General features: G+C 40.5%; 1 protein-coding gene across 19 annotated transcripts in view; it reads left to right on the plus strand.

Moving 5' to 3' along the window:
* NTRK2 (neurotrophic receptor tyrosine kinase 2) overlaps positions 1 to 18,283 on the plus strand; it is a 358,350-nt gene that overhangs the window by 26,712 nt on the left and 313,355 nt on the right. For all 19 annotated transcript variants that reach the window (XM_031014296.3, XM_031014298.3, XM_055350885.2 and 16 more), the window contains 4 exons: positions 7,811 to 7,885; positions 8,000 to 8,071; positions 13,488 to 13,556; positions 16,269 to 16,423. In XM_031014296.3, the coding sequence (XP_030870156.1) occupies positions 7,811 to 7,885; positions 8,000 to 8,071; positions 13,488 to 13,556; positions 16,269 to 16,423 (371 nt within the window). The remainder of the gene's footprint in view (positions 1 to 7,810; positions 7,886 to 7,999; positions 8,072 to 13,487; positions 13,557 to 16,268; positions 16,424 to 18,283) is intronic.

Genomic DNA, 18,283 nt, shown 5'->3' on the forward strand with positions numbered 1-18,283 from the left:
TGCTGAGAAACTGAAACTGGCTAGCTGTGAATCCAGGGACCAAGGGAATTTTTTTTTAAGAAAAGGATTATTCTACTCCCTATGAAAGAAACCTTAGAGCAGAGAGAATCCTGTCATAGTTGAAATGCCGTGGCTGTAAGCCTGGGAATTTGAGTTCTATCTACTTTTATCAAATCTAATCTATCAATCAATCATCTATCTATCATCTGTCTATCTAGAGATGATAGATAGATTGATAGATATCATCTGGAGATGATAGATTGATAGATATCATCTGGAGATGATAGATAGATTGATTGATAGATTAGATTTGATAAAAATCTATCTATTGGCCGGGCGCGGTGGCTCATGCCTGTAATGCCAGCACTTCAGGAGACCAAGGCGGGTGGATCACGAGGTCAGGAGATGGAGACCATCCTGGCTAACACGGTGAAACCCCATCTCTACTAAAAATACAAAAATCAGCTGTGCGTGGTGGTGGGCGCCTGTAGTCCCAGCTACTCAAGAGGCTGAGGCAGGAGAATGGCATGAACCCAGGAGGTGGAGCTTGCAGTGAGCCGAGATCGCGCCACTGCACTCCAGCCTGGGTGACAGAGTGAGACTCCGTCTCAAAACAACAACAACAACAACAACAACAACAACAACAAAAAACTTCTATCTATCTATGTATCTATCTATTTTATTGATCTATCTATAAGGAGGGAGGATGGGGTAGCAGGAAACGATTCCACTTTGAAGAGTCACCATTTGAAATATTCACAGCTGCTTCCATTTCATTTTGATGTGTTGCCAAAGTACAGTTCAGGTAATAAAGTCTAGGCTAAAGGGGAATTTTTCTTTTGAGTAATACCACTATTAAGCTAATATGCTTAAAGACAAGATGCATTAGATACTACTCCTTGTTGCTTGAAGAAATTACCTAGAGGAATTATTTGATAGGTTGTTAAAGCAAATGTGAAACCTTTTAAAATGTAATGAGGACCCTTTCCAGGAACCTGTAAGTCAAAAGTATTTCTGTGAATTTTCTCTAAAATTACCTCTTTTCTCTTATTTTCCAAAAAGCCAGCTATAAGCTTTTTGTTAAGCCAAAGAAGAGGAAATTCTTTACCCTCAGAAAAATGTCTTAGTAAAGGTCCTGAATGTCAAATTGAGACTGGAGAAGATTTGGTGACAACACAAAACAAGATGACAAATAGCATGTACTTTGTTTATGTTCTAATTCTTTATCTATCCACTTTCCGATCACTCTTCAAAGCTTGAGCTCAATGCCCTTTCTCCTTTAAGCCTTCACTGACCTGCCCAATTATTTAAATATATATAAATAAATATATATTTCCAATAATTTTTGTAGTTCCTTCCACTGTGCCCTCACAGGGCAAGTGCATGTCCTTCTTCTTAAAACCTTTTCTTTTTGGCTCATCATATCCTGTGGCAGTGTCCACTGTCTCTCCTTAGAGCATCATCTCCTTCAAGATCAAGAATTGCTGGATTTGAAGAATCATGGAGGCCATTTCTAGTCTTACATTCCTCACATGTTGGGGTTCTGTGGCAAATGAATGCTTATCTGCTGAGGGCAATTATTATTATTATTTTAGACAAGATCTTGCTCTGTCACCCAGGCTGGAGTGCAGTGCAGTGGCGCTATCATGGCTCACTGTAGCCTTAACTTCTTGGACTCAAGTGATTCTCCCACCTCAGTCTCCCAAGCAGCTGGGACCACAGGCACCTGCCACCATGCCCAGCTAATTTTTAAATTTTGTGTAGACAGGGTATTACTATGTTGCCCAAGCTGGTCTCGAACTCCTGGACTCAAGCCTCCTGCCTTGGCCTTCCAAAGTACTAGGATTACAGATGTGAGCCACTGTGGCTAGCTGGTTTTTATCACTTAAATAAATAAGTAAATAAGTAGTTGGTTTGAATATGTTGTGTTCTTGTAATCTAAATTAGCTTTTAGATTGGACAAATTTGGGGTTCCAAATCAGCTTTCCACCCCCTTCTGTTATTGTCTTTCCTTTGTTTGCTTGTTTTCTGCATGAGAAGTGAAGCTGTGTCCTATGATGGTGATAAACTCCAGGTGGAGGATCAGTTTGGGTGCCCTAAGTCAGCTGACATTCCTTGAGCATCAGCTCTGTGCTAGGAAACAGAGATCAGTGAGATGAGATGAGGAGCTAGCAATTCAGTTATGGGGTCAGGTAGACTCATAGAAAAATAAAATTGAGGGTACGAAGAGTACCTCCCATTGCTCTAATTCTTAATTGCAAACTTACAAGTGCAATAAATGCTAAAACTGCATGCCAACTGATGGAATAAAAATGTTCTGATTTGAAAAAGCATTTTTGGTGTTGTGTCTACAAATCACTCAAGCAGTCTTGGAGGGTCCTGGGATAGATTTAGATGAGTACATTGATAAGACTCTATCATATAAGATCCAATCTTTAGGGCAATAGTTAATGACCTTGGGATGTAGTAAATGTGCAAAAAATAACAGCAAAAACTGCCCTCACAATATGAGGTCCTAGCAAGAGTCCTGTATATGGACTTGGTAAGGGAGGAAGGCACATTCTGGGCAGAACAGGATGGTTGAAGGCCACCAATGATTCCTGGCAGATTATTAATAAAGGTTGAGGGCCAGGGACCCTGAAGGACTGAGGAGGTGAGAGAAATTCCTAAGGAGTACCAAATTAAACAAAAAATCCGAATTCACCATGCCTCTTGGTCACTATTTAAGGGCCGCTGACTTGCCTAAGAGAGCATGCAAGTAACATCTGCAGGCTGGGGGGTGGAGGGAAGCTCAATTTTCTGAGAAGATGAAAACTCCCTGGATCTCATGTGAGATTCCTGTAAGGCAAGTGCGGGGACATGGGCTCTGGGGGCGGAGGGGCTGTGCTTGGAAGCCCCTGGGCCTAAGCTTTCTAGAGCAGTGGGCCTAGGTTAGAGGAGTTTGAGGTTGTCATGGAGAGAAATCTCCTGGTTGGGGTGTGTGCCACAATTCTGGGCCTTCCCACTGCTCCCTTGAAGGAATGGCACCCTTTTTGGAGATGTGTTTTATTAAGCAGAGCTTGACTCGGTGAAGAGCCCACAGTGTCACTGCACTTTAACAGGGGCAGTGGGGAGTGGTTTTCTGGGAAAGAGCCTGCTGCTCGCCTATCAGTGGCCCTGACCTGGCACTTCCTCTCTCCTTCCTAACCCTGTGCCTTTGGGATCAGTTGCCCTGAGGCAGAGAGCAGGAGAGGCCAGGGCTGTGGAGATCCTCCTGGAGGCAGGTGGAAGTCACCAGGAGGGGGCAGCGCAGCACACACCTTGGTCTTCTGTTTCCTTCCGGAGGCTGTGGGGCAGGGAAAGAAAGCTGTTAGCTGTTTGCTGTTTGGGTGGTCCAGGGAACCAAGAACTTGAGCTCAGGTGTGTTTGTCCACTGAGTCACTGAGAAACCCTGGGGTCTGGCTTTCCTGCAGTTATTTCCTTTGTATGGTTGTTGCAGTCTCTGTCTCTCTTTCTTTCCCTCTCTCCCTCCCATCCTTTCTTGCTTGCTGTCTCTTTCTTTTGTTTTTTCTTCATAAATTTTAAAAATTCAAAAAAGTATAATGACATAATAACTTTATATAATTACATTCAGAAATGATAGTTGAATATTTTTAAACTATTTTTTCTTTTAATAAAATAGTTTAGCAGTTTAATAACATAAATGGAATAAATAGTTTCTGTGTATGTGTGTGTGTGTGTGTGTGTGTGTGTGTAACCCCAGACCCATTCTCCTTTCCCAAGGCCACCTTCCTTGGAATCATCTTTCTATACTTTGCATATCTACTTGACTGTGAACACTATGTGGTATTATTTTTTGTGTATTTTTAAAAGTTCACACAGATTGTTTTATATTACATGTACATATCAGTATACAATTTTGCTTATCTTCTTTCTCACTTAGCATAGCAGTGTCTTTCTGTTCAAATATGTAGATCTGATTTAATCTAATATATATATATATATATATATATATATATATATATAAAACACACCTTATTTTAAACAATGTCTATTTCTTTATGGATGGACACTCGGGTTGTTCCAGCTTTTGACTCTGTGACAATGAATGTTGTAATATTCTACTGATCATATTACAATGACTCTTCTTGAGTCCATATGTGAGAACTTCTCTTGGGTGAATACCTGGAATAGAATTGCTGGGCCCTGAAGGGTTCTGATTCATAATTTTCCAAGATACAGGCCAAGTGCTTTTCAAAGTAGTTGTAACAATTTACACTTCCTCCAACAATTTCAGAGAAATTTCATCACATCCATAGAAATGTTTTACATTGTTAGACTTTAAACATTTTGTCAATCTAGTGGGAGAGGAATAATATGTCATTGTTATTTTAATTTACATTTCACATTTCTTGGGAGATAAGCAACTTTTCATGTTTCTTGGCCACCGAAGTTTTCCCTCTGTGAATTGCCTGTTATTCACCTTACTGGCTTCTTTTCTAACCCTATGATTTGATTCTTCACTTAGTGGTAGCTAAGGAGAGTTTCTTAGGGGGTAGATTTCCTGAGCAGTCTGTAGCTAGCATCTATATTGTGGACATGACTACACGTAGTAGCTTATGAGGGGGAATTCTTAGGATCTACTACTAGAGGAGCCCTTGCTGAAATTTTTTTTTTTTTTTTTTGAGACGGAGTCTCGCACTGTTGCCCAGGCTGGAGTGCAGTGGCGTGATCTCGGCTCATGTCAAGCTCCACCTCCCGGGTTCACACCATTCTCCTGCCTCAGCCTCCTGAGTAGCTGGGACTACAGGTACCCGCCACCACGCCTGGCTAATTTTTTGTATTTTTAGTAGAGACGGGGTTTCACCATGTTAGCCAGGATGGTCTCAATCTCCTGACCTCGTGATCCACCCGACTCGGCCTCCCAAAGTGCTAGGATGACAGGCGTGAGCCACTGCACCTGGCCCTTGCTAAACTTGTAATCCAGCTCTTCTGTTGGCCTTTCCATCTTGACAAGAAGAAAAATGTATTTATTTATCCAGGGCATTCTTGCCCCCACAGTAGAAGAGTATTCTCTAGTGACCATTTTTCATAACTTCTTTTGATGGTGCTTTTGAATGGTTTTCAGCAAAATTTCCTGTCTGGTCTTAGATTTCAGAATAGTGGTGCTTTGCTTAATTGGCTCATTTTCATCTCATGAATACTGTGAATTTACCATTGACCAAATTTATCCTCATCTCCTTCTTTCTTGGACACTGGTGACTAGAAAGCATAGAATTAAGCTTATGTGTTTTTTTTTTTTTTCCTAACAAGCGTATGCATTTCTAAACTGAATTCTGGGCTCCATTGATATCTCTTTATTTTTTATTTATTTTTATTTTTAAATTGCCTTTTTTCTTTTTTTTCCCCACATAGTTTTGTGCACTCCATTGACATTTCTACCCCTGTCTTTCTCTCCTCTATGCCTTCCATTTTTATTTGCTGGTTCGTTGTATTCTATTGAATAAAACCGGGGAGTTTATAAATTAAATGTCTGATGAAAAATGAAAAGAAAGGGCATAAGTAACAAAAAGTTAAAGATGAGTGCCTTGTGCAGATCATAATAAAGTCCCCATTGAGTTCCAGGCCCTTGTTGTGAGCATGGAGGATGCAAGGATAATCCAGGAAAAGAGTGAGGAAGAACTCTCAATGACTTCAGGACAGTGACAGGCCTCATGCTTACACAGCTGGTAGGAGGGGACAGGCTTGCCTGGAAGTCTGGATTGTGACTCCAGAGGAAAACTCACCCACATTATCTATCCTTTTTGCTGTCAGTTGCATGAGAAAAAGTATTAAAATTCAGGGCTCTTTGGAATGCAGTTCTTATTGTGAGATCATTTAGAAGAGTGAGGTCACTGTGGTCTCTATTGAAAATGTTGGTGAAAAATCTTGCAAAAATGTATCTAAAGTATGATAACTCTGAAACATTTGATGTTAAAAATTGAGCATTCCTTTCAAGTCTTAAAATGTTTCTTTCTTCTATGTGTGGTGGGAGGAGAGAAGGGAACGAAAGCTTCCTGCACATTTATTAAGTGTGCCAGGCCCTGGGTATTTATTAAGTGTGCCAGGCCCTGGGTATCAGGGACAACCAAGAATTTTTTCAGAAGAAGTCGCCGTTCTATCTTGGAGGCTGGTTTTTGATGTAACAGGGGACAATGTTTGTGTGGATGCTTTTAAAAGTATTTCTCTTTGGTGTAATTTTGTCTTCTCAGAGAATCTACTGATTTTTATTTTTAAAATTTATTTTCTAAAAAGAGGTGCCCAAACCCTTACTATACAGCTTGTCATCATTTTCTTTCACACAGTGGGGGACCTATAGATGCTGTGTGTTCCTCCCCATCATTTAATATTTTTTTCATTTTAACTCACATTGTTAACAGCAGGGCTACATATTTGTTTTCAGTGTCTTAATTGGAATATGTTATGTATCTTAAATTTTTTCAGAAAGAAAGGGGAGATTTCCTCCTGGCATAATTTCTTGTAATGCCTTTGTAACTCCAAGTGCAGTTCGTCTTTTCTCCATCTGTCCATCCGTCCGTCCATCCATCCATCCATCCATCCATCCATCCATCCATCCTTTGAGTACCTACCTTGTACTGGGTACTGAGCCAGGTGCTGTGATGCATATTAAGAATTATAAAACAGATCTAACTATCTCAAAGACCTTGTGATCTAAGAAAACTGAATAGACAGGTACTTAAATAACTGTAGTACAGGGTAGAGTATAGGAAATTACATGATGATGGTTTTAATAGCTATTTGTTTGGATCACTAGGGACTTTACTGATTGCAAATGATAGAACTTAAGATCAACTTAGGTTAGTGACATCTAGCCTCAGAGACAGTTGTATCTAAAGGCTCAAGTGGTATTTTTAGAGTTCTGTCTCTTTAGCTCTGCTTCTTTCTGTGGACTGACTTCATTCTTGGACAGTCTATTTCCTTGTAGCAGAAAATTTCCCCATGGAAGCCCCAGGCCTGTGCCATTCTTCAGCTATGATCCCAGAGAAAGACAGAGACTCTCTCTTCCCCAGCATTCATTTATTTAATCTCAGGGAAGACTCCTCTTGGTGTAATTGAGATCATGTGCACATCTCTAAGCCCACCAATGTGGCCAAAGGGATGGAGTTTTCTCTCTATTCACCCCTATATTGGAGGGCTTAGGGGGTGGGGGAGGGAGGAGGTTCCCACAGAGAACATGCTAAGGCCATATGGGGTTTGTGAAATGTGGTTCATCAAAGGAAAGATTGATATTGTTACTGACAAAGGCAGAAGGAGGAGATGCTGGGCCAGGAAAATAGAGAGAAAAGAGGAAGGGGTAGGGAAAATGCACCTTAGTATTTTAGGAGGTAAAGAAGGGAGTGGCTGTCTCTCTTGAAATGTGGGGAAATATGTGACTTTTGTTGTGCAGTGATGACAGCAGCATCTCTGCGGCTCTCGCCGTAAGAGTGGAAACACCTTTGAGAGGAGTAGATGCATTTCCACGGTGTTTTCACCTATGTACACTGGTGATACTCCGAAAGGGAAAGAAAAGTGAAATTGTTGGGTGAAAGAATGATGAAACACGAGGAGAAATGAAACCCAGTGCATGGGTTATTGACCATGAAACCTGGTCAGTCATGGTTTCTGCTCAGTCATGCTCAGTTTTGCTCTACTGCCGTATTTAAAAAAATGGCAAGGCTCAGAGGGGTGTGGAGGGAGCACCTTGGACACCTGGGTGAGGTGGATGGGAGTTCTTCATGGTGCTGCTGCCTACATTCTGAGTCACTGCGATTCACTCTCTGCTTTGTTACAGTTTCATCGCAAACCAGAAACGGTTAGAAATCATCAACGAAGATGATGTTGAAGCTTATGTGGGACTGAGAAATCTGTGAGTACTCAGGACCAGGGCACATTATCTCAGAGACTTTTCCTGTTGTCTGCTCTGGTCAGGCAGGCATTCACTGGTTCGTTCTAATGTGCATGAAATTATGTGTTTTCACAGGACAATTGTGGATTCTGGATTAAAATTTGTGGCTCATAAAGCATTTCTGAAAAACAGCAACCTGCAGCACATGTAAGTAGAGATTGATTCTTTTGCTTCCCAGGACCCATTTTATTCACTATTTCCCCCTTCTGTTTATTTTCCTTCTTTTCCAACTTGAAACCTCCCTTTTTAAAGTTAGTATAGCTGTGATAATAGCTTAGAAACATTAGCTCTGATTTTGTTTGATTTTTTGAATAGCTTCAGAGGAGTACTTAGAACAGGCTGTTTATTCCCTTTCATGAATTTCTGGGCCAGTTCCATCTTGGACAGAGCAATAGGCTAGCAGCAAGGAGTCTGATGTGAAAACTGTGTCCTTGCACAGAGTTCTTGATTTTCTTCCTTGGAATAATGACATACTCCCTGGAAGACATCAAACTAGTGGAATCGAAAGAAGCTGACTTGGCCTTGGCCTTTATAGAGAAATAAAAATTACTGGTGCTTTTCCCCCCACAATAGGATTCTCTTTTGAACCTTCATTTTCCCAAAGCCGTCTGTCATGGATTGATAAAGGTAGAGAAAAATCAATCATGGGACATGCCAAAGGTACAGAAAATTATTAACAATGGGAAATATTTCCCCAAAGTCTTGTTGATGCTTTGTCCACTGAAGTCAAACGGAAATATGGAAAATGGGAACTGTTAGCTTGTTTGTTGCTAAATCCTCTAGATGATGGCATTTAAGTCCATAAGGTGTGGCTTTCCCGAGAGTTGTCTTCATTAAACTAAAGATCACCTAAGTGCAGAATATTTATGCATCACTGAGCTCAGACTTGTACTCCCATCCCCTGAGTTTTTAGTGGAACTTCTGCCAGAAGGTTGTTGCCTGCATTTATTGATTCTGTTTTGCTGTACCAAATTCTCTTTGCAATGATACCTTACATGTCATAGTCTATCTGTGGGACCCTCACCTGGATTATTTCACATGATTTTTTTCTGACAATTGGTAGGACAGATCTTTTTTATGCACATTTCATAGATAAAATAAGAGTGAGAGAGTTCTAGGACTTGCTCAGATTCATAGATCGTAAGTAGCAGAGTTATGACTCCAGGGCCAACCCCTCTCCATGTTCTTACAATAAGAGCACAGGAAATAAAATCTGTATCATCCTTAGAGAATCAGACTTTCTTATAAGGTTTGTCCTCTTTCTTTTTTTTGAGGAGAACAGTTCCCCAACTGATTTCCGTGCCAGTTATAAAAGAAACCATTCTCTTAGAAGCAGATTGCCTGGACACTCTATTGAAATTTGTTGATATTATGGAAAATATTAATTTCATAAAGCCAATATCATAGCTTCATATTTTATAGGTGGCATTAATGATGAAGTCACTTTAAAAATAAAGTCTGTAAATTAAGACATAAAACATTCTACAAAAATGTGATAAAACTCCAGGGAACTTTATGAACACATTTCAATTAAATGCTTTTTGGAATCATTTCTGCAGTCTGCACAAATCTTTGCCTGCACAAATCTGATGGCTGCGTAGGCCTTGATAGCATAAACAAGAGAGAAGTTGGATAGAAGAAAAAGGCAAAATGCTCTAATGCAGTCACTTAGATGTAATTAATGACCTCAGTGGTTAAGTTCTGGTATTTTCATTGCAGTTGACCTTAGACCCAAATTACTCAACAACTGCATTTTACTGGCTCTTTTATCACATCACTTCTCCTAATGTTGTGATTTGGACAGTGGGCTCTGGCTAATTATAGTTTTATTAATAGACTTACTGATTACTTCACTTTACTTTGTATATTTTCATTATTGCATGCTATTTCTATGAATATGAAAGCCACTTTGTATATTTTTTCATGTTGATATATGACAGGGTGATTTTGGTGGTATTCTTTTTTTTTTTTTTTTTTTTTGAGACGGAGACTCGCTCTGTCACCCAGGCTGGAGTGCAGTGGCGCGATCTCGGCTCACTGCAAGCTCCGCCTCCTGGGTTCATGCCATTCTCCTGCCTCAGCCTCTCCAGTAGCTGGGACTACAGGCACCCGCCACCGCGCCAGGCTAATTTTTTTTTTTTAGTAGAAATGGGGTTTCACCGCATTAGCCAGGATGGTCTCGATCTCCTGACCTTGTGATCCGCCCGCCTCGGCCTCCCAAAGTGCTGGGATTACAGGCTTGAGCCACTACGCCTGGCCGGTGGTATTCTTTGTGCAGTACACAGCTTATATAAAGTCAAATATCTCTCCCTAGCTTTCAGAGAAGAATTATTTTAAAATGGGAAGCTAAAGGGACATACATATCTTACGGTTTTCTGAAGAAGCAATAGTTGGGATGTCAATCATTGATCAAATTGCAAAAATGCTACTAATATTTATAGCCATTATTGAATAGTAAGACAGAGAGAAATAGGCAAGTGCCAGGCAGTTATGAAGAGGTCATCAGATGGCAGTAAGCTTCATATAGTCACAGGACAAAAGAGGCTCTTAATCACCAAAATCTGAAATTAAATTAAGTAGTTTGCTTTTGAGAACAGTAGGGAGGAAGGAAGGAATTAAGTCAGGTGTCTGCCTTTCCGGATCTTAGACCTAACCTCTGCTTGTGATGGAGGACTCTGGGGAAGAGCTTGGTTGGTGGTCCCCTAATTTTCCACATGCAAATTGCACTCTTCCCTCAAATATCAACGCAGTGGGGTGCAAGGGAGCTGATAACAAAATATGTATTAAAAGCTGTTTCTCTCTACCCCTGGGATATACTGATGACCTCTCTGAGTTTCCCCAGCAATATAAAAATGCATACAAGATCAGTCTATTTCACTTCGGGTTTTAGGGAAATTTAAATGGGATCCTCTCTCTCACTTTCACCACTTCTCCCCCTACCCTGTCCATATGAGCATCACGTGGGGACTGCCCAGAGCCCCAGAGACTGGTCACTGCGTTATTTCTTGATGCCTTTAATTCCTGCCCAGCCCCTTAGAGCCCAGGGACTGTGAGAAAAGCTGGTATTTGTGTTTTCCAGGGACTTTGCAGAGGTGCTAATTAGCTCCCTTGCAAAGCTCTATAATCAAACAGTAAGAGGATTGTTGATTTTTTTCCCTCCCCTCTTCCTCCATTTTGGCTTTTGGCCCCAATAATAAGTATGGCTCATAAAACTCATCTTGTTCTTTGGCTGGTAACCCCGCTGTTTGCGGTGCTGCTGGCAGCCCCACAGAGGCAGCAGCTCTGCGGGGCGGCGGTTTTACCAGCAGACAGGGAGACCCTTCACCCTAAGCCTCCTCTTTCTTCGCTGCCTCTCTCTGCCTTTTTCTGGAGGAGGAAAGCAGGTTTTTGGTTTTTCGTTTGTTTGTTTTAGAAAGATTGGGACTTCTGATGAAGATGAAAGCATTGTGCCTTAGAGACTGTGGAAGATAGGCAGACTGACTTTTCAATGCATTGTATACCAGTGAAACCCATTCTTTTTTTTTTTTTTTTTTAAGAAGGAGTCTTGCTGTTGTCACCCAGGCTGGAGTGCAATGGCGCCATCTTGGCTCACTGCAACCTCTGCCTCCCGGGTTCCAGCAATTCTCCTGCCTCAGCCTCTCAAGTAGCTGAGATTACAGGCGGGCGCCACCACACCAGGTGAATTTTTGTGTTTTTAGTAGAGACGGGGTTTCACCATGTTGGCCAGGCTGGTCTCAAACTCCCAACCTCGGGTGATCCAACAGCCTTAGCTTCCCAAAGTGCTGGGATTACAGGTGTGAGCCACTGCACCTGGCCGAAACCCATTCTTAACTCACGTTCCAAAAGAAGAGACCTATGTGGGCACATTTTACAACTTCCTGGTGGATTATTTTTCACGTGGGTGAGCACTTTATACTCAGTGTGAAGAGAGAAGATGCACGCCTAGGAGGAAGGACGGTACCCTTGTGTAGGTAGGGGTTTGGATGAGTGGAGATCTCAATATAGAATTAAGCTGGGAGTGGACACACACATTCATGATTTGTGAGACACCAGAGTGGTAGGTTCTTTCTTATCAACTGACTAGCCTTAGTTCATGCTTTAGCTCCTGGTTGTAACGCCAGGACTGTGTGACTGATCAAACACACTAGGATACTTCAGTGATGACTTCCTTGGGCTGACAGCAAAGAGTAGCCTCAGGTGAGGGGCCAGGATCACTGTCACCCTCAGATCTCATGTGTGTTATTTTTTGTGTGTGTGTTTTTTTTTTGAGACGGAGTCTTGCTCTGTCACCCAGGCTGGAGTGCAGTGGCACAATCTCGGCTCACTGCAAGCTCTGCCTCCCGGGTTCATGCCATTCTCCTGCCTCAGCCTCCCCAGTAGTTGGGACTACAGGCGCCCGCCACCGCCTGGCTAATTTTTAGTATTTTTTTTTAGTGGAGACGGGGTTTCACCGTGTTAGCCAGGATGGTCTCGATCTCCTGACCTCATGATCCACCCACCTCAGCCTCCCAAAGTGCTGGGATTACAGGCGTGAGCCACCGCACCCGGCCAGATCTCATGTTTTATCCAACTCTCAACCCAACATTTGCCTTCCTCGGCAGGAAACACACACTGAAAGGCTCATTGACTTCCTCCGGTTTGTAGAGGTCTTGGCTGTTTTTATGAAAGTTGATGTTTATTTTACATTCATTTTATTTATTAAACACATCTTGAGGCCCAAGCATCGGCTACTCTTTAAATAAATTTAAACAGTAAACAAATTCGCAGAGTGAGTCAGCTGCCAGGGTTATGGCTCTGAGTTTCCTACCCCAAAATCTCATGACACTGATCATTGGAAACTCTTTTATAGAATCAAATTACATGTTTGGAACATGTCAGTAAATTATTATTTTTTTTAATCACAAATATATCTTTTTATTGTCTGGTTGGTCCAAATCTGAAGATGGTATGTCACTAGAATGGTTCAAGATGAAATCTGACATATTCCTTGTTACCTAATTTTTGTTTGTTCTCATCGTGGAGGTATGCAGTTATCTAGATCATATGTAAACAATCTCAGTAGAGTTTTTTCATCAATAAAATGTCTTTCCTATAAAGACATATTGAATTCAGTTAATATTCAGAGTTTTGTATGCCACATAATTTCAAAATATCCCTGATGCTCTTTAGTTTTAAGGCATCTTTTTTCCCTACTGGGTTTATAGTTTTAAATTTTATTTAATCTTACATATCCTCCTATTAATTGTTCAAAAGATCAGGGTTTCTACAAGATATATAACTTGGCTCCAAATCAACATATGAAAAGTAAGCTTTTGGGTGAAAAAGACATTAAAAATACACAATATATTTATGCTACCCCTCCCAGCAAAGAAAAAATTATAGACAAGTTTAGAGGAAAAACTCAGCTATCACTCTAAGTGAAAGAGAGAGAGATCTGGATGTAAGTAAAGCTTATATAATGATCAAATAAAATTATATTTTGAAAAACAAATCTCTATTTGAATACTGTGTTCCTAAAATGTAACATTTTAAATTCATGTTTAATGTTTTTGATTCCTTTCAGCAATTTTACCCGAAACAAACTGACGAGTTTGTCTAGGAAACATTTCCGTCACCTTGACTTGTCTGAACTGTAAGTAATGATTTTGTGTGGCATTTGGGGAAATGTTTTCAAAGGAAGGGGTAATTAAGTATTTTTCTTTTAATGAGTGATGTTGCAGATCTATTTTTATACCAAATTCTCAAAAAATGATTTCTCAAGTTTCAGTCTCTCAGTCTTTTATTCCTTCATGGTTTATTATCTCTCATTTTTAAAATTCAGTGATTAAAAAAGATAGAAATCTGAGTAGTGACATATCATTTCTGATACGTTTAAATGTTGTTTTTACATAAATAATTTCTGGTACAGGGAAAAAAGAGAAAAAGAAGGGGGCTTTGTGTGAAAACGGCTGTATACTTTATATCTCACAGCTTCGGTTTGGTTCCTGTTGGATCCAGGCCCTAAAGTCAAGCAAACCCATTCAAGGAGGAAATAAAAATGGGCAAAACTCTGCTCACTTTTGTCCATCTTAAGGATAGGGGACATTGGAGGAGAGGTAGTTCTTCTCTCTCCCCACCCATCTTTGTGAGATTTTCTTCCAGGTCTGTTATTGCATTCAATATTTATTTTTAAGTCCCATTTTCTTCTGTTGTAAAATGATAGAAAACGTATTGAAAGGTGTTGATGACTAACAGCCAGGATTTCCAAGTGAGCTCCATTCCTTGCATTGTCCCCATTAAACAAATATGAACTGTTGCTATTCTTATGGTAAGGCACCTCAAAGCATCCTAATGCAGAGGCTTTGTGGGGCAGATGTGGGCCCAGGAAGAGGCCTTTGAAGATTAGGCAATGGCATTTGCTTAAACTCTATGTTGCCTGAATTGTGGAGTCTTTTTATGAAGATCCATCCTTATTCACAAGGAAATTGTGCAGATTGGAAGATGTCACTGCTGGAGAGACAACAAGTTAATAGGTGTAATGGGTGTTATATGGTGAAAGTCTTGGCAATTGGCAGTTATTTGGAATAAAGTGAATTCAGGGCATTGAAGCACTAATGCTTCTAACACAGGAATAGGCATGACAAACTAAAGGAAGATACATGAGATAGGGTAAAGTACTTGGTGTAAAAATTTTGGGCAACATTGTGTAAAATTTTCTTGCTGGATTAAAAATTAGAGTTTCAATTTCAAATTTATGTCTCAATATTCTTCTTGAAGCATATTTAATCAATTAATTCAACAAATGTTAATTGTGTACCTATTACAAATCAAAATGATATGGCACAGGGCCATGGGGATAAAGGGAGAAAAGTTTCTATGTTCCTGGATTCTGTTATCCAGTGGGAGAGGTAGAAACCTAAAGATAAAAGTGTAATGTGCTGTCATAATCATCAAGCTTGCATAGTAAGCTGGAGAAAGAAGCCAGCTGTGCACCAGTGTTGTGTTGTCATATGAACATTGCTGTATTCATAATTGAAACATTCCTTTCCTTCTTTATCCCTTCTGCTGAGTTAATGATATCTTCTTTTAGAAAGACTCTTTAGTTTTGCATGTACTCAGAGCTCCAGGAAGCATTTTGGATTAGTGGCGTTTAAACTGGTGGTGGATCTTTTCTGCATTCTATTCCATATCTCATAACATCAAATCCCATTTTGGTGTTGGAGGGATACTTGGAGGTGATCAAGCAGACACAAATTAAATGAGTCTACCATGACCACATTTTCCCCCAAGAAACTCCTGGAAAAGTCTCCAGGGATCCCTGAGATTCTTAGAACCCAACCAGAAAACCACAGGAGTAAATGATGTTGCAAAGCCCAGGTCCTGTCTTCACGGAAATCTTAAGTATTGTGGTTAATGCCAGGCAGAGTCTATGTAACGATTTTAAATGGCCTCATTTAAAGGCTCATTACCATAAATGGAATTCATCTTAAATAGGCCACTGAGTATTATAAATAAGCATTTAAAGATTTTTTTTTCCTTGTGGTTTTTATTTTCCTCTTGACTACTTCCTCTTTTACCCATTGCAGGCCACAGGAGTCCAGGCAGCATGGCTGAGGTCTGAATGGCGGTGGCTTTCCACCCACAGTGGTCTAACGCAGCTCAATCTGCAGCTCAGTTGCCTTGCCCTCAGAATAGCTTGCTCTGTGTGTGTGTGTGTGTGTGTGTGTGTGTGTGAAGGAGGTCTACAGCTTCCTTTCAGGGTCTCTCTCTCACCTTTACTCCAGCTATCTTGAATCAATGAAACTGACTGTGATTGCATAATGCAGAAAGCTAGGGGTGCCAGCCTTCTGGCATTCACAATTTCGTCTTAGCTTTGTACTTACAGTCTCATTTTAAATTGAGATGAAATTGTTCTGCCCCCTGCTGAAGTTTGAGCTTAGAAAGTGGTAACACTTGAGCCTTTAGCCTGGTCAGAAATAAGTATGTTAGTATTCCTGAAAACTTCTTGTTGGCATCCTTTTAATAACTCTATAATAACCATGATAAATTTGTCGTGGCACCTTATTTTCCCCATGTTATGAGACGTTCTTTTCTATCCTATATTTTGGCTATTTCTGTCTCTATCTTGTTTCCCCTGTTATTCTGTAAGGTCTTCTATCATTCTCCAGTGCTGTCTGCATATAGGAGATGCTCAGTAAGTATCAGATAAATGAAGGAATAATAAGTACTGTCATGCTATGAAAGTGGTATGACTTCCAAGCATTGCTGGCTAGAAAGAATTCATAATGTTGTAGTATTTTACAAGCACTAATATAGCTAAAATGGAAAAAGGAACTTGATCTGTTGTCATTTTTGTTCCCTGTAGGATCCTGGTGGGCAATCCATTTACATGCTCCTGTGACATTATGTGGATCAAGACCCTCCAAGAGGCTAAATCCAGTCCAGACACTCAGGATTTGTACTGCCTGAATGAAAGCAGCAAGAATATTCCCCTGGCAAACCTGCAGATACCCAATTGTGGTAATTTATTTTTAAATCAATGTGTTCTACTTGCTATTAATTATTCTCATTGCCTTGGTGCGGTAGTCTGGGAAAATTACCACTACCTGGATTGTATATAGTATTCTGTTGATGTCTCCAGTGACTCAGACAACATTTATGTGTGCAGTGTGGAGTAATCTTTGCAAGTAGAATATTAATTCAGAGTGGATGGCTGTAAAGTGCATAGAGAAAAAGTACACTGCTTATTCTTTTTGTTTGTTTGTTCATTTGCTTATTTGTCCATATTTGTTTTTCCATCTATCCATCCATCCATTTATCCACCCATCCATCTGTGCAAAAACTATCTGCTAAAAGTGTGGCACTTCTCTGGCCACATATACCCTTGGATGGCACCCAGGCCAAGGATCTCAGGGTGATGAAAGTGTCCTGGCAGCACAAGCAAATCCAATTCAATCCAGCACATTCCCTTAAACTTGTCTTACTGCCAGAGGTCTGTGTCTCTTGATGGGGTGCCCCAAGTCTGCCATGCCACGTGCTTCTCCCCATGTCTGGATTTAAGATCTCCTACTTTACCGTCATCCCCTACTCCTCTTCTCAGCGTTTTCATCTCCAACATTTAAAAGGACACCGAATGGCAAAATCAGAGCTCATGTGAGTGCTAGTGAGTTATAAGGAAGGAATAGCAAAGTGTTCTGCTTAGGATTTTACTAGTCTTCAGTGATGTACCTCTACAATACCCACACATGCATGTTACTCCCCCATTGACATTTGAATCGGTTAGTCAACCAGTTAACAAGTTCACAAACAATTATGTTTGATCTTCTGGCCTAGTGGCTGGTGACACAGCAGAAAGCCATGTAGCACCTGGTTCTTGTGCACAAGGAATCTGTGTATTAATCACAAACAACTGATTCTTTGTTTTCGGAAGACCCTATTATTTGAGGTCTATTTTTTATTTAAGAACAATGGAGCTGCTGCGCACGCTTTGTAGGAATGCGATAAAAATAAAGATATGAGTCTGTTTCTTACCCTGAATGACCTTAGAAGACGGCCCTGACCCTTCCCACAGATTTTTCTGTCAAAAATAGAGTCCTTTGGTTTCATAATGGGGGAATAAGGCTTTATTCTCTTGCCAACCTCTGTCAGTTTTCTTTGCTAGCTAACACTTAAAAAATAAAAAAACTTTTAATATGTGTCTTTTCCTGATTGATAAGAGGGTAACTGTTCTCTGTTCTGGTGCAAATTTGTACTGCTGAGAGAAATTGCCTAGAGGGACAAGAAATTCAATGTTGAGTCACCTGGCCTTTTGGCCAGCTCCCAAATCCCCATGGCAGTTGTGGCCACATTGGTTCAGCAACCACTGAGAGGAAAAGAGAGAAAGCATCTGACTCTTGCTCTGATTTCACAAACTGCCTCTTAACAGACGTCTGCTTTGTCCTTGCCTGAAACCAATTTCATTTTTTTCCATTTTAATTTTTGGTTGTGTTGTCTTGGCAGCATTCCGGGAATGCACCCCGCCTTACGTGTTATTGCTCGGCCATTGTGATTGGGATAGGGGACGTGTAGGGAGTGAACTGGTCCTCATTTTTCCTAATCAGTTTGTCAATTTTCAGTCATTTTTTATTTCTGTTTTCTACAAATTAGCCAATGAATTGTGTGTCTAAGAGTGAGTTTTTGAATCTACTGTAATGAGGGCATGGGCTCAACTGATCGATTAGGACTGAATGGTTACATTCACGGTAACATTCACAATTCATTTCAATGTCAAGATGGTTTTCAAAAAGCAACATTATAGAATAGTGTGGCAAGTGAATCGACAGACTTATTTTTCCTATCGTTTTTGTGTTCTTGTTTTGTTCTTTCCCTTTTAATTTTTAT

Source organism: Gorilla gorilla, chromosome 13 (genome assembly GCF_029281585.2).
Source record: "Gorilla gorilla gorilla isolate KB3781 chromosome 13, NHGRI_mGorGor1-v2.1_pri, whole genome shotgun sequence".
Lineage (NCBI taxonomy): Eukaryota > Metazoa > Chordata > Mammalia > Primates > Hominidae > Gorilla > Gorilla gorilla.